This window comes from Lampris incognitus, chromosome 5 (genome assembly GCF_029633865.1).
Source record: "Lampris incognitus isolate fLamInc1 chromosome 5, fLamInc1.hap2, whole genome shotgun sequence".
Taxonomy (NCBI): Eukaryota; Metazoa; Chordata; class Actinopteri; order Lampriformes; family Lampridae; genus Lampris; species Lampris incognitus.
The window spans coordinates 52489485-52506819 of NC_079215.1; the positions used below are offsets into that span (position 1 = coordinate 52489485).

The 17335-nt window shown below is 51.8% G+C and overlaps 1 protein-coding gene across 1 annotated transcript in view; it reads left to right on the top strand.

Moving 5' to 3' along the window:
• The window catches only part of pcdh7a (protocadherin 7a), a 41140-nt gene extending 24029 nt beyond the window's left edge, over nucleotides 1-17111 (top strand). The window contains exons 4-5 of the mRNA XM_056280668.1: nucleotides 14279-14480; nucleotides 16567-17111. Coding sequence (XP_056136643.1) covers nucleotides 14279-14480; nucleotides 16567-17111 — 747 coding nt within the window. The remainder of the gene's footprint in view (nucleotides 1-14278; nucleotides 14481-16566) is intronic.
• The last annotated feature ends 224 nt before the right edge of the window (nucleotides 17112-17335 follow it).

Genomic DNA, 17335 nt, shown 5'->3' on the forward strand with positions numbered 1-17335 from the left:
CAGAGGTCTTGTGGAGTCCATGCCTCGACAGGTCAGAGCTGTTTTGGCAGCATGAGGAGGACCTACACAATATTAGGCAGGTAGTGTGTTGTGTACTTATCATGCCATTGTTCTTAATGCCGATGAGTCAGTGGTCCTAAAAGCAAAGGAAAACCTACCGGTGATCCCTTGGTATCAGCTCACACTATCAGAAAGGTAAAACACTACACCAAACAATGACTTAAATCCTCCCTTCTGTGCTTTCCAGTTGATTCATTACTGGAGGAGAATGGAGGTGCCTAAACCTGGGGATTTAAATGAACGTTACAGATTTCTTTTATCCTCACACCCTAAGCTTACCAACAGTTAGAGTGGACTATCTGAGATGGGGCGGCACGGTGGTGCAGTGGTTAGCACGGTCGCCTCACAGCAAGAAGATCCTGGGTTCGAGCCCCGGGGTTGCCCAACCTCAGAGGTCGTCCCGGGTCGTCCTCTGTGTGGAGTTTGCATGTTCTCCCCGTGTCTGCTTGGGTTTCCTCCGGGGGCTCCGGTTTCCTCCCACAGTCCAAAGACATGCAGAGGTGAATCGGCTGTACTAAAGTGTCCCTAGGTGTGAATGTGTTGGCCCTGTGATGGACTGGCGGCCTGTCCAGGATGTCTCCCCGCCTGCAGCCCAATTACTGCTGGGATAGGCTCCAGCATCCCACTATGCCAATGGGGATAAGCGGCTTTGATGATGGATGGATGGATGGATGGATATCTAAAACGGTGGGTATGTACCCTCACATACAAGTAGAGTATACCCATCCGTCCATCCATTATCCAAACCGCTTATCCTGCTCTCAGGGTCACAGGATGTTGGAGCCTATCCCAGCAGTGACTGGGCGGCAGGCGGGGAGACACCCTGGACAGGCCGCCAGGCCATCACAGGGCCGACACACACATTCACACCTAGGGACAATCTAGTACGGCCGATTCACCTGACCTACATGTCTTTGCACCGTGGGAGGAAACCCACGCGGACACGGGGAGAACACGCAAACTCCGCACAGAGGACGACCCGGGACGACCTCCAGGACTGGACAACCCCAGGGTTCGAACCCAGGACCTCCTTGCTGTGAGGCGACCGCGCTAACCACTGCACCACCGCGCCGCCCCGAGCAGAGTACACATTTACGCGTCATATAATTTGGCACGCGACAAACAAGGTTTTCAGTAGCGTGCCAAACGTGGTAGATATTTTGCAACAGTATCCGTGGAACTTTCTGAATTTTTAACGGATTTCTTTTTGGCGCCTTGGGTTGTACAACACACGCCATTACCCTCTTTGGCGAAGGCGCCGAAGACTCTGAAACCGCCCGGCGTTACTTGATTTGGTTCATTTCCTAATCCTAAATATCGAGCCGTGGTCTGCGGCGGCGGGTTCGAGAAAGCGCGAGCGGCGTGCGCGCTTGAAGTGGGATGCGAGGTTATCGACGGGGAAGGCACGGCTTCTCCCTTGCTTTCTCATTAACTCGCCTTCTTTGCCGCTCAATGGCTCAACTCTGCACTCCGTCTCTGGTGTATCCAGCGGCGCGCACGGGCCCGCGTGCGCACCCGTGCGCACGCAAACATGCAGCTACACACACGCACACAAATGCACACTTGCGCACGCAAGTAGACTGTTTGCATACCAAAAGCATACTTCACAGCTCAAAGAAAATGAAAGCCATATTAATTATACAGTCTGTGCGTGCGCGCGCACGTGCGCGCGCACACGTGTGCACGCTCCTGAAGACAGACAGCGCAGGAACAGTTGTTTTATGCTTTATTTTCCCTGTGTCAAAGGAGACGGGGAGAGAGAGAGAGGGAGAGAGAGAATGATTGAGTCCCTCTGCGTCAGAGAGAGAGGGAATGAGAAACAGTGCAGAGGGAGAGAAAGAGCGCACTGTCTTTGATTTTAGGTGTGTGTGTGTGTCTGTGTGTGTCTGTGTGTGCGTATGTCTCCATGCATGCGAAGTCTATGTGTGTGTGTGTGTGTGCGCCGTCTCTCCAAGTATAACGCCCCCTCTGTGTCCTTGAGCCACTCTCTTGTCACTCACACACACTGAGACTATTGTCAAGACGTTGGGCAAAGCGCCTCGGGACATTTCTGTGCCACTGTGTCTGTCACGGGGGTGATAGGGCCAAGAGCGGGTTCGCACTTGCGCGCGCGCGCGCGCGCACGCACGCGTTCGCATTCATAGAGATTTGATGGAGGGACATATTTATATATCATGGAGAGTACCGTCAGATGTAGGTGGGTTGATCTGTTGGAGTCAACTGTGCGTGTGTGTGTGTGTGTGTGTGTGTGTGTGTGTCCGTGTTTTGGACTGCATCTGTTATGTGGACGCTTTGCCCGTGTTTGACAGCACATTAAGCAGAGCTATCTTTAACCTTGTAAAATGAGTGACACTGATTCTAAACTGACAGGATGGATTTCGGCGTGTTATAATGCTCCACCATGTCAGCCGCTGTCAGCTCAGCGCGCCTGCCCATTTTACTAAAGGCAGGAAAAGGGAGATAGACTGAGCGAGAGTCCAACAAAAAAAAGAAGAACAAAAAGAAACAGAAAGGGAAGAAGTTGGGTGGGACGTTAAAGAAAAAAGAGACGAGAGATTTAGAAAACTGGACTAGAGGGAAGTGAGAAAACAGATAGTGTTACAGACAGGGGCATGGGATGCGGGATGGACAGCGGGGGGGGGGGAGCTGTGGAGGGAGAGGAAAAAGAGGGGATTGGAGGGATAGAGACCTTTCTCTCGTCTCCGGATGTCTCTTAGGTCCTTTATTGACTGTCTATTGTCCGCAGCAGTGCTGCTAATCACTCTCTGCAGGGAGGCTGCGTTTGTGCCCGCATGCCTGCGTGTGCGTGTGCGCATGCGCGCGCGCGTGTGTAAGAGTAAGTATCCATAGCTCCATCCCCGCTCCTCCTCTTTTATACATAGACCCCTCACAGTGAAACCATTGTCTGCTCTCCTCTGGTCAGCCTTAATGGACAATAGCGGTGGGTGGGAAAAGCCTGTCTCCAGCACGCATCCTATTAGTCTAATGCTCCACTCCACCACGCTGGCTCGCTGACACACGCGCACATAGCGCGAGGGGTCGCACGCAGCACGGGCAGTTAAATAGCGGGCATACATATGCATGGATGGAGCGTCTTAGTCACACGCACGCACACACACACACACACACACACAGTGGGGCAGTTGTGCCGCCGCCATCCTGTTTGCGTCTTTTTTGAACAACGGCCGCTGTCATGAATATTGTAAGAGGTGACTGTTTTAGCGGCGGACAGTGGGGAGCGGCGAGCGTCACCAGCGCCACACAAAGACACGCGAACACACAAAAAGGGGGGGGGGGGCTAATCTCAGCCACGGGCATTTGTCCGGTAAGCCTCGCCTCGCATCCCGCTCTATCGGCCATTGTTTCCGCCGTGTTCATCCCCCCGCGGACGGCCGCCGCTGCGCAGAAGGATGAGCGTTTCAGAGAGCCCGACGCTGAGCAGAGCCGCTGCTTTGCAGTGCGGAGTCCGCAGGGTGGAGAGCCCAGATGGAGGTGGGAAAGGAGGTGGTGGTGGGGGGGGGGGGGGGCTCGCCGGTAGAGTGGACAGCATCATGATAAAAAGCTAAGGCGGACGCGGCAGTGCAGTAGACCCACATATGGTGAAGCGCAGTTTCCCCCCACTCTCTCTCTCTCTAATTCTCTCCCAAATACCCCCCCTCTCTCTCTCTAATTCTCTCCCAAATACCCCCCCCCCTCTCTCTCTTTCTTTCTTTGCCCCCCCCCCTTTGTATCCCTCTCTCCCTCTCTCGGACAAACGCTCACGCGCCGACACGTTTTAAAGGAACTAGTTAGCGTTGTAGGGAAAAAGAGGAGCGGCGCTCGCAGGGGAAGAGCTTAATTACTCCGAGCGAAGGCGGAAACTGATTGATGGCCGACTGGCGTCAGCGGACCGCATATGTCCGTTGTTGCGCGGCACAAAACCTGTTTACTGGAATGCCCGGAGCTCGTCCTGTACTGCCAGCCTCGGCCACAGGGGGGCTGCTCGCAGAATGCCGCAATACATGGAGAGAGAGAGCGAGAGAGAGAGAGAGAGAGAGAGAGAGAGAGAGAGACCGCATCCTGCCGATCAGATGACCTCGCTGCTGCAGTTAATGTTCTCTGGCGCTCAGACACTCTCACTCATACCGCGGGGCTGCTGTACTACAAGCTATGGGGAGGGGGAGGGGCACATCCTGAAAATGGGGGGGGGGGGTGCTGGTGGGAGACAGAGGTGGGGTGCTGGTTTTCGGAGGGGGGGGTGGTGGAAAAAGAGAACAGTTGTACGTTTCAAAGATATCGCTGAATTTCTCACTTTATATTTCTCTTTGTGTCTTGTCTTTCTTTTTCCTCTTTTCTTTCCTTCTTTCCCGCTTGCTTGTTTGCTTCATCATTCCCCCCTTTTCTTTTCTTTCTGTCTTTCTTTCTTTCCACACTTGGGTGTTTTTAGATTCTCTTTGCCACACAGTCTCAATTTTCCCTTTCATTTCTGCCGCACCTCAATTTTTTTGCCCCCCTCTCTCCGCTGCCGCACTTGCCCCCTCCCCTCTCATCCTACTGCCCCCCTCTCTCTCTCTCCCCCTCTCTCGCTCTCTCCTCCCTCCCTCTCCCTCTCTCTCTCTGCAGTGCAGCACAGTGATTATCATTCCTCTCACAGAGCCAGGCTTGATAGTCAGATACTGCTGAGCACCCTTCTACATCACCTGCTTGTAGAAGGATGGAGAGAGAGAGAGAGAGAGAGAGAGAGAGAGAGAGAGAGAGAGAGAGAGAGAGAGAGAGAGAGAGAGATTGGCAGAGGAGGACAGAATCGGAGGGGAGGGATCAATGAGTTGAAGGAAGATAGGGACGGAGAGGAGGAAGGATGACAAAAAGACGGGAAAGTTTGAGAAGGAGGAAGAAAGAGGGATGAGTGTGAGACTGAGTCACTGAGGGGAGGGAGGGAGGGAGGGAGAGAGAGAGGGCGGGGGGAGAACTGAGAAATACAGAGGGATAAGTAAACAGAGAGTAGGGAGGGTTGCTTTTACTGCAGAGGTGGTCCCACTGCAACACACACGCTGCATAGTCATGAGTGTGTATGTGTGTTTCCTGTTGTGTGTGCTCCTTTGCATGTGTATGTATACGTGTGTGCGCGCGCGTGAGTGCGCGCGCTCGATAGAGCGTTGATGCATTTGAATGTGTACAAGCAAGCACGTGTCTTGAGTGCATAGATTTAAGTGTACAATAATCTGTGTAGATTTGTGTTATTCAGTATTTGTGTATGTGTGCGCGTGTGCGCGCGCGCGCGCACCCAGAGGACGCTCCGGCTCATCTCCGTCAGTCAATCAAACAACTGACGGCATTCTGCTCGGGTCGCTTCACGTGTCTTTAAGTTGGGTTTCAACTTGTCTGCTCTTCAAACCACTTCCTGCGTTCTTCACATGCCTCGGCGCTCTGCGGCAGCAGCATTCCGGTTGGGCTCTTCCCTTTTCACACTTCTTCTTCTTCTTCTTCTTCTTCTTCTTCTTCTTTTGTTGTTGCAAACCTGGCGTTCCCAGTACTTCCGCGTTATTTGCCGCGGGAAGAAAAAAAAAACCCACAAGTGACACACAGCAAACCACGGGTCGAGCCTTTCATCACTCTCTTTACTCCTTCCTCTGTTTATGACTGGTGTGATTCGCCATCTGTCTCTTGCCCTCCCCTCCCTCCCTCGCTCCCTCGCTCTCCCCTCCCCTCCCCCCCTTCCTCTCCCGGCACCTTTCCTTACCTGTTTGCTCGGCCAGATGGGCATGACATGTAAACAGGATGTCGGCTCTTTGCGAGGCATAGCCTCAGGAAACTGACACTCCGCCGCTGCAAACAGTATGCTAGAAGGTCAGGGCTGGGGGGGAGGGGGGGGTCTTTTCCTTTTCTTCTTCTTTTGTTATCAGTTCTTTATTTAAAAGGAAGCTTGTTAAGAAATACGGGTGTCGGATGCATTTTTAACACATGTCGCTGCCGTGTCAGTTTCTGTTAGTCAGCATGTTCCTCAGCCCCCCCCAGCCCGCCCTCAGCCCCCCCCCTCGGAACCGCTTCTGGTGCACAACCCTGCAGCTCACAGCACGGGGCGCCACCGATTTTTAAAGATTTTCAGGCAGTTCCTCTACAGGACTTTCAAACCGGACCAAGTTAATTTGCACATCAGCACAAATTTGTTGTTTATTTGCTGCTGGGTGGTTTTTTGTTTTTTTTGGGGGGGGGGGACTTTTAATTTGCACAGTGATAAAAGAGACACAAAGTGATGGAAAAATGTCTTGATTATTTGGGGGGGGGGGCCCTTTTTCTTTTTTTCCTCAAATTTATTTCTGATTTTTTTCCCCCTTATCTCCCAATTTAGTGGGCCAATCGATCCCAATTTTAGTTCAAACACCCACCCTCGTGCTGCATGCGTTCGCCAGCTGCATCTCTCCGGCCGGCAGTCCGGAAGGAGACGCCTCGCCACTTCCGGGACAAGGCGAATCCGGGCCGAACCACTGCTGTTTCCCACACACAGAGTCGCATTCATGTGACGAACACAAGCCGACTCCGCCCCCCTCCCGAAGACAGCGGCGCCAATTATCGCTGCTTCATCGAGTCCGGCCATAGTCGGATCTGACGAGACCGGGGCGCGAACCCCGGTCCCCAGTGGGCAACTGCATCGACACAAAGCCGATGCTTAGACCACTACACCACCGCGGACCCCCCCCCTCCCGTTTTTCTACCCAACTGTATTCGGCCAATTAATTACCCAATTACCCCACTCGTCCGAGCTGTCCCGCTCACTGCTCCACCTCCTCTGCCGATCCGGGGAGGGCTGCAGACTACCACGTGCCTCCTCCGATACATGTGGAGTCGCCAGCCGCTTCTTTTCACCTAGCAGTGAGGAGTTTCGCCAGGAGGACGTAGCGCGTGGGAGGATCACGGCTATTCCCTCCAGTCCACCCCCCCCCGAACAGGCGCCCCGACCGACACCCACATCCTGATTATTTAATCGTGATAGAAAACACAGTGTGACGTTGTGGTACGTCATTTGTGTAGCAATTTAAAAATAATAATGTGCTCAGCAAACAACTCAAAGGACACACAAAGCAACTGGACTGAGTAACAGCAACTAAATGACTAAAAGACATGAGCCCAAAATGGCAGAACAGAAATAAGAGGCATAACCTTTAAAAGGGAAATCAGACGTCCGTTAATCAAAATCAGTCCTAATGGGCATCCAGGTGGTGTAGCGGTCTATTCCCGTTGCCTACCAACACAGGGAACGCTGGTTCGAGTCCCCGTGTTACCTCCGGCTTGGTAAGGCGTCCCCACAGACACAATTGGCCGTGTCTGCGGGTGGGAAGCCGGATGTGGGTATGTGTCCTGGTCGCTGGACTAGCGCCTCCTCTGGCCAGTAGGGGCGCCTGTTTGGGGAGGAGAGGGAACTGTGGGGAATAGCGTGATCCTCCCACGCGCTACGTCCCCTTGGAGAAACTCCTCACTGTCAGGTGAAAAATAGCGGCTGGTGACTCCATGTGTATCGGAGGAGGCATGTGGTAGTCTGCAGCCCTCCCCGGATCAGCGGAGAGGGTGGAGCAGCGACCCGGACGGCTCAGAGGAGTGGCGTAATTGGCCGGATACAATTGGAGGGAAAAAGGGGAAAAAATGTAAAAGATAAAACATTTTTAATTAATTAATCCTAATGTAGAAAATGTAATTTCTAAAAGGCATCATGGATTAAGCACTCACAATGTGGCCCCTGCTTCTTTACGCATAATATACTGTGTCAGTTCCATCGACAGTGTAATCTGTACGTTGTTTAAGAACACAGTAATTACCATAATTATAATCTGCATAATCCATTCCGGGGTTTTCTATCAGCTTCACACCAACTTCAAATCACAGTGTCAGTGTGCAAAGAACAAGACAAGTGGTTTGGAAACGGATCCATAGGTTCCTTTTAAACATGCTTATAACTCCCCCACACCACCCCCCGCCCCACCCCCCAAAATGGCTTCGTCATACATATTTCATACACTCATGTACTCTGAGCACATGCTGTCCTCACCAGAAGGTTTGCACAAAGCGATATAGACATCTGTCAGCGCCATTAATTCAGCATGATTGCTTCCCCGAGAGCAGAAGCAAAGGTCAGCTGACTGATCAGCAGTTCACATATGAGGTCTCCGCCCACGTGGTGTCGACACACGACCATGACGTCACCTCACTCGCTTGCGTTAGGCTGCATTAAGGAGCCATATTGGGCGATAAAACTACGGTTCAACATAATTTTAGAATATAATCAGCACTGTGTTGTGGCACAGATCATGAACTGCTGTGTTATTCATATATTGTCCGTTGTAGGTGTTCTGGATGCTGTTGTGGTGTGCGCCACATTGCCTATAGGTCCATAGGACCTGATAAAAGAGATCCATATATGGATCCTATAGGTCCATGTCTATATGGGCCTATAGGACCTGATAATAGAGATCCATATATGGATCCTATAGGTCCATGTCTATATGGGCCTATAGGACCTGATAATAGAGATCCATATATGGATCATATAGGTCCATGTCTATATGGGCATATATGACCCGATAATATAGATCCATATATGGATCCTATAGGTCAATATCTATATGGCTCTATAGGTCCATATCTATATGGGCCTATATGACCTGATAATATAGATCCATATATGGACCCTATAGGTCCATGTCTATATGGGCCTATAGGACCTGATAATATAGATCCATATATGGATCCTATAGGTCCATGTCTATATGGGCCTATAGGACCTGATAATAGAGATCCATATATGGATCCTATAGGTCCATATCTATATGGGCCTATATGACCCGATAATATAGATCCATATATGGATCATATAGGTCAATATCTATATGGTTCTATAGGTCCATATCTATATGGGCCTATATGACCTGATAATATAGATCCATATATGGATCCTATAGGTCCATATCTATATGGGCATATAGGACCTGATAATATAGATCCATACATGGATCCTATAGGTCAATATCTATATGGCTCTATAGGTGCATGTCTATATGAGCCTATAGGACCTGATAATAGAGATCCATATATGGATCCTATAGGTCCATGTCTATATGGGCCTATAGGACCTGACAATAGAGATCCTATAGGTCCATACCTATATGGGCCTATAGGATCCATATATGGATCTATATTATCAGTCATTTATGGATAATGCATGACATGCTCGCCCTGCTGCGATGCAGAGCAGTGAAGAGCACAGCGACTGAACGAGTGAATGGCTAGCCTTTATAGAGGCCCATCTTCCATTTTCCAAAATCAGTCCAGCAACAAAACTTACAGCCCACGTTTTTATTCATGAGCCAGCGATGGCATCATACGCCAATATGAATATCCATCCATCTATCCATTTTCTGAGCCGCTTATCCAAATTAGGGTTGCGGGACGCTGGAGCCCATCCCAGCAGTCATTGGGCAGAAGGCGGGGGGCAACACCCTGTACAGGTCGCCAGTCCAACTCGGGGCAGACACATGCACACCTAGGGGCAATTTAGTACGGCCGATCCACCTGACCTACGTGTCTTTGGACTGTGGGAGGAAACCGGAGCACCCGGAGGAAACCCACGCAGACGCGGGGAGAACATGCAAACTCCACACAGAGGACGACCTGGGATGACCCCCACCCCCCAAGGTTGGACAACCCCGGGCCTCGAACCCAGGATCTTCTCGCTGTGAGGCAACCACTGGGCCACTGTGCACGAGTCAAGAAACTACGTCACACGGTTGTATTGCAATGAAACGTAAGATATGGGTGTACTGGCCGAGGTGACAGCGGTGATCACCGGTTATCGGCAATAACTCCAATATCGTGCATAAACTATGGCTATGAAAACGAATATATATGTATGTTAAAACTTATAAATAACACAATAATCTACTAGAACAGGGAGGGGTACCCGCTCTGTACTCAACACGCTGATAAGCGGTAATGAAAGAGCAGAGAGGGCCGAGGGAGAACCTGGCCTTGCTCTTGCACCCATATTTGTAGTTCTGGCTTATGCATAAGCCACGTGGCCCCTGTCAATTCATTATGGAGACGCCATTTGAGCACGCTATACACACGTGCGCATAATGCAGTTGCGCATGTGCAGATATGCATGCACAAGAGGTGCGCCCAGGTGTGCAGCTGCAACGCAGACGCACTGAATATGCAGACACGTGTAATGGGGAGAGCGGGAGACTGTTAATTAACTAGAGCTCGTTAATTCTCTTTGAACTGACAGCGAGGAGGTTTACACACTAATTACCTTGATGACTGAGCCGACCTGCTCACACTGCCAGACACTCGCACACACACACACACAAAATCTCCAAATCTGACATGTAAACTGAACTTCAACATGTGAGCGACTATCTCGCTGCCTACCAACGAGGGGATCGGCGGTTCGAATCCCCGTGTCACCTCCGGCTTGGTCGGGCGTCCCTACAGACACAATTGGCCGTGTCTGCGGGTGGGGAAGCCGGATGTGGGTGTGTGTCCCCTGGTTGCTTCCACTAGCGCCTCCTCCGGCCGGTCGGGGCACCTGTTGGGGGGGGGGGAGACTTTGGGGAAAATGGCGTGATCCCCCCACGCGCTACACCCCCCCCCCCAGTGAAACTCCTCACTGTCAGGTGAAAAGAAGCGGCTGGCGACTCCACATGTATCGGAGGAGGCGTGCGGTAGTCTGCAGCCCTCCCCGGATCGGCAGAGGAGGTGGAGCAGCGACCGGGACGGCTCGGAGGAGCGGGGTAATTGGTACAATTGGGGAGAAAAAAAAGGGGGGGGGAAACAAAAAAAACCCAAACACGTGAGTTTGAGATCCCTTTATTTTACACAGGGGGGCACGCACACACACACACAGATGAGAACCTCTTGCCATGTAAAGAAACAGAAGCTATATTTGGAACCTCCTGCGTCTCCTTCAGAGCTGCAGGAGGCAGATCAGAGCTGCAGGAGGCAGATCTCCACGTCCCTCCTGAATTCACAGCAGTCACACCTGCGTTTGATTCGCACACGCACACCGGCCAGAAATAACTTCAAAATAACCACAACTGTACCGTATACCCACAGAGTCGACTCATAACGCACACACGCGCCACACACAGCACAGCTGGACACACAACCCCTTCCCCAATACACACTCATGGGCTTTGTGCGGATGACTGAGGCCGTCCCATCAGCACCGAGCAGTAATGGGGCATGTCAGATTAGGGGAAGGGTTTTTTATGTCTCCTGTCAAAGTCAATTAATATTCCATCAGGTAAGAAGTCATGGGCCACGCTGCTGGGTGTACGCCAAGTGTGTGTGTGTGTGTGTGTGTGTGTGTGTGTGTGTGTGTGTGTGTCTGTGTCTGTGTGTGTGTCTGTACATATGCATCCCACTGATATGATGTGGTTGGTTTAGCTGACATGCGTTGTAACAGCTATGTCAAGCAATGCAACACACACACACACATATATATATATACACACACACACACACACACACACACACACATATATATATATATATATATATATATATATATATATATATATATATATATATATATAAGATGTGCTTTGAGGCTCAGGTAACAAAAAGAAGATCAAGGGAGTTGGGGTTTTTTAGAGAAAGGTGGGAGTGGAGGGAGGTGGGAGGGTGAGTTTTATTTTCTGAAGAAAGGTAGACGGTGGAGAAGAGGGAGAGAGAGAGAGGGCACAAAGAGATGCTGTGTTGAGTTATAGGCCAGAACTTTAGAGGAATCAACCACATAAGAAAAAAAGTTTAAAAAAAAAAGGATTCACGATGACTCAAAAGATGGGCCGAGCGAGGGAGGCAGAGAGAGAGAGAGAGAGAGAGAGAGAGAGAGAGAGAGAGAGCAACAGGAAGAAGGAAAAATGAAGCAAAGTCAAGTCTAAAGTGACAATGAGCTGCACCATACACCCCCCCCCCCAAAATCAACTGTTGATAAAAGATGGACTGAGAAGTGGAATAAGTCAAAGATAGAGCTGGATGGATGGATGGATGGATGGGATGAGAGGAGAAGAAGAAGAAGAGTTGGAGAGTGGACAGGAGTTATGGGTCAATAAAAGCTGCTGTGGGGTGGAGACTAGAGACTCATAACAAGGTCAAGGACACATCATCGATTGCTGCATCGTAAAGCTGACTACCCAAGAGAGAGAAAGAGAGGGAGAGAGGGAGAGAGGGAGAAAAATGACGAATAAGTTGAGCGAAGTTAGAGAAGAGACGAGGAGGGCTAGGGAAGGGATGCCCAGGTGTGGGGTTGAAACAGAAGAGGGGGGGGGGAGACAGAGGAGATGATGGAGAGATGAAAGTAGAAGAACAACGATAGAGAAAGCGTTGGAGGTGGAGATGGAGGTGGAGATGGAGGTGGGGGGGAGGCAATAAAAAGGAAGAGGGCGAGAGTGAAATTGAATTAGATTGAACCACGAAGGAATTCTATACGAGAAGACCACGGGTGAGCGGCAAACAATCCTCCCGTTGCCATGACGCTCTCTCTCCCTCCCTTTCTCTCTCTCTCTCTCTCTCTCTCTCTCTCTCTCTCTCTCTCTCTCTCTCTCTGTCTGTCACATTACACACATTCCTGGAGTAATTCTCAAGCCCGTATAGAAAGTCCCCCATTGTCCCTCTCCCCTCTCTCTCTCTCTTTGTTGTTTTCTCACGCTCTCTCCATCTTGCCAGTCCTCCTCTCTCTCTCTCTCTCTCTCTCCCTCCCTCCCGTCTGCCGGGCCTGTCTGAAAGACACACGAGAGCAGATCGTCTGCTCTTCGTCTCGCTCTTAACCGCAGCCGTCTCTGCAGAAAGGGTTAAAATGAGCTCATCTAATCCCGTCTCAACGCAGCCCAACCAAAAAAAAACCCGTCCCCCCCCTCTCTCCCCCCTCCCCCCCCCCAATCAGGCTGCATTATCCTATCTCGCCCGTGCTTGTCCGTGCGGTTGACGTCTCTTTCTCGCTCTTGTCTTCGCCCCGTGGACAAATGTGGGGAAGCAGAGGCGGCCGTGTCAGGTTTCCACCCCTGCTTAATGAGCGCCGCGGTGTCCCCTCTCCTTCTTTTATCTGGCGGACAGCTGCGTTTCCCTCCATTAGGTGCACTGTTCAAATGCTGCCCTCGGTCTCCTGATGTTTGAGGTGGGAAAGAGGGACTGCTGCAGTTCCCCCCCCCCCCACCACCACCACACACTTTTATCCACGCTGTCCAGCCGCCTCTGCTCAGATTATGTGGGAGCCACATTGGCCCCCGCGGTCTCTCTGACCCGACGTTCCCTCTCTTCCTCCCCATAGGACGCCCGTTTCAAGAGACGCCTAAATTGGCAGGACGGTAATGTCGCAGGCGGACGAACGAGCGCTGGAAAAGATAGGAGGGCCGTGGGACGGGGACGGCCTTCGTGGCGCAGAGCGGTCCCTCCAGGCCCCGATGCGGTCATTTAACTTCTCTCTGATATTCTCCCAGCCTGGACCCAGTACATTCATTTTCAGCACCAAAGTGGAAACTAGTCCACTAACTAGACCTCGGAGATAAACAGGGAGGAGGAGGAGGAGGAGGAGGAGATGCGGCTCGGTTTGTCCTTGTGCCACTCTGATTTTGTTCGGCTTGTGAGCCGCGAATAAAGCCTCGCCCCGTGTCAGCGTGGATCTGTGAAGGAGGTGATGCGGTTGCCTCGGCATCCGGCTCATCGTCTCACATCACGGCCGGCGGGGCAGCCTGCCGCCTGAAGGCCCCGCTGGTTTCCCGTCAAGGTTGCTCAAACGCCAGTATTTTACACAATACCCTGAGTGAAACAAGCGCACCCGTAGGCAGGCGGTGGTTGTTTGTGTTGCGTGTCCCGTCCCGTCTTCCTTTACTCGCCCAAATTCATTGACCAGAACGATCCGAGAGGGGAAAAAATCGGTGTCTCTAGGCAGGCTGAAGGTTTTCTAAAAAAAAAACCCAGCTGTGAGCTAACACCACAGCTAGAAGCATTAATCTGAACACAAATCACAACCCCGACCACAAAAAAAAAAAAACCGTGGACAAATGCTGCGATTGGTTGATGACTATTACCCCGTGTTGTCGCGGCTAAGCCCATAATCAAGGGGAACACGAACAGATAATCTCAATATGTCTTTGTGGACCCCTGCCCGCCCGCCTAATCCCTAGATTTGGCATCTCAGATTATGAATCCTGGATGATTAATCCCATATTGTGGTTGTTGTTTCCTGCAGGGGACCCTCCGCCGGGTGACCTTCTCCGTAGTCAGCCAGCCTCAGGACGGCGGCTGTTATGACAGCGGCCTGGAGGACTCGGAGACGCCGAGCAGCAAAAGTTCATCGGGGCCGCGGCTGGGGGCCCTGCCCTTACCGGAGGAAGGCTACGAGCGAACCACACCGGAGGGCAGCGTAGGGGAGGAGGAGCACGTCGAGAACGGTGAGAACGGTGAGAACGGAGCGCGCGCGCACGCGCACGATCACACACGTGCGCGCTCGCACACGTGCGCGCGCAAAACACATCTGGAACGTAAACCGCCAATGAAATTCCCGTAAAAAGAAAGCGATTCAGAGAGGCTCCATAACGCGTGTTTTTGTGTAATCTGTTTCTCAAGGCTGCGTGAGTTCTGCGAGTTGTGCGAGTGGAGAATTCCGGTACAAATACACTATTTGTAAGCCACACACAAACTGACGACACACACACATTTGGCAGTCCTTGACAACAGGCGAGCTCGTTTTTGTCTCCCGTGTGCTCACGGCACCGTTTCCGTCCCTCACCCGCCTGAGGTGGCACAAGCGCGGCTTACCGAGCGGCGTACTTAGCTACGCCTTTCGTATGCGCTCACACGAGCACGTGTTTGCGGGCGTCGCACGTTATGCGCGTTTGTCCGACGGAGAAAGGGTGCAGGTATGTTGTGTCGCGGCTTTGTCGACGGCCTTGGATTCATTGTCCTCGAGCCCGATTGTGAAGGCTGATGAGAATCTTTATTCCTCGCTTCTCAAGGGTGGAGGTACAACGGAGTCTTTCGTTCCCCTTTAATTCCCTTTTTTGTGTTGTTTCCCATTTTCCGGTCGCTGCAAGGTCATCACGTCCTTGAAAAAAAAATTTTTTTTTAATTCTTCCAACAAAAGACCCCAATTTTAATAACTTCTGATTTATTTTTTTGTGGTTTGATTCAAGTTGTCATCACAAGCTAGATAGGAAAATGTCGTTGTTGCTATGCGTGTACAAGCCTCGGCGTTTTCGGTTTTTACCAATTCTCACCGAAAACCCCCAGATTTTTAAGCTGATTTTCACCCGGATTTTATGTTTCCGCGGATCCAAAAAGTTGTTCCTGTTCGTGTGAGGTTATGCAACAGTGCCCTCTTGTGGCGAAATTCGGCACGCTGGATGGCTTTGAAAAATAAAAACCGAAAACGCACGTATCATGTTTATTCCCTTTATTCTGGCTGCAGATGAGGCTCTGCCGCTTGTGTACGCGGACAAGAAAATGACTTATCGGTTCGGTGCGGTTCAACAAAAACTGAATTAAGAGCATGAAATAGTCGACGGGATTGAATTTTCATTTGTTTTTGTCGCATCAATTCGCCCGCTGCCCAGGAGGTGTACATGCAGTTTCAGTCCCCTGCCCTCGTCTGTGTTTTCACAGTGTTTACCCCCTCCCTCATCGACACATGGCTTTTTCTTTCTTTACTTTTGTTTATCGGGGTCCTACTTTACATAAACCTCCTACACACGGACACACACACCCTACATGTGCACTACCAGTCGCCGCAGCAGACAGGAAGCCAACGGCACCTCGTGCATCAGCAACGTATTGTAACGTGCACGGCTAAGTAGACACGTTGGTCCTTGACTGACGGATCGGACCCTTTAGTCGACTGGTTAACGTTGTCGCTTGCGGTGTGGGAGACACGGGTTCGCGTCCCGGCTGTGGCGGTACCCGGGCTGCCCCCCAGAGTTCGCTACAATATTCTTGCGTCCATCGTCCATGGCGTCAACACGGTCTCGTAAATGACTACTTTATACAGATGATGATCTTCGATCCTACGACACTTGATCCCTTAACACACCAGCATTTGGTCTCGGGCGACCTCGCTAAGCTCCGGCTTTAACACCCGGGAGATTTAACACGGAACCGTATCGGTCCCATTCACGTGAAATCCATTCACATTTCTGATAATTATCTTATCCTCGTTGTCCTCAGTCGCTCTGGTTGACCCGGCCCCGACCTTTCACCTCCGCTGGTTGGATCCGTAGGAAGCATTCCATGGGATTTTTCCCGATTCGGCAATTTCTGCTCCGTTTTGCTCAGACTGCGTTTTCCCTTTTTCTGCTTTTCCCCGCCTCATTAAATCTTCTCTGTGATTTGAACCCACCCCTCCTCTCTCCCCCCTACCTTACGTTCATCCCACCACCCCTCTCTCCCACTCATTCACGTCTTCCCATGTCTCTACCCCCTATTCTCCTCCGTTTATCACCCTTTTCCTTCTCCTTTCCACCTCTCTCTCTCTCTCTCATCCAGATGCCAGACAGTTGCCAGATGTAGCCCTGACAGGAAAGTGTACCAGGGAGTGTGATGAGTTCGGACACTCTGACACTTGCTGGATGCCCGTTCACCCGTCACCACGCCAGAGGCAGCGCCATGGCAGCGACCCACCGCGGCTCTCCACCTTCTCCCCGGGAGACGACAACAACAACCTCCGTGGCAACGAGCAGGAGAGCGACAGCGAGAGCGCCGGCAGCGCGGGGAGCGCCGAGCCCGGGGCGGTCGTCGTCGGCAGCGGCGGAGGTCAGAGGTTGCCCCTGGCCAACGGGGACCCCCTCGGCACCCTGGGGAGGGGAGACCGCAACAGGAACGTGGGCGACCACAACCGCAACCTGCTGAACCGTAAGATGACCTCGGCGTCCTACGACACGTTCAGCAGCGCCGGCTTCGAGAGGCGCCACCAGGGGGAGGAGGGAGGGGAGCGGCAGACCCCGCCCGAAGTCATACCGTTGACACGGACTGGAGGAGACTACAAGACCACGTCCTGCCTCACGCTGTCCCGCCGCGAGGTCTACCTGTGAGGGCGGAGGTGGAGGGAGAGGAGAGGAGAGGAGGGGGGGGGCTCCGCCATCAGAGAGATCCCCGTTCTCCCGAAAGACTTGAGAGATCCGTCCACGCTCGGGTTGAGATGTGTAGGCGGCTGACGTCCAGCACATGGCCACGGAGAGACCCTTCATTTAAACAAGAAACTAACGCCACAATCGGACCTTTTGGATGCCAACTAATATTTATACGAGTAAAGAGA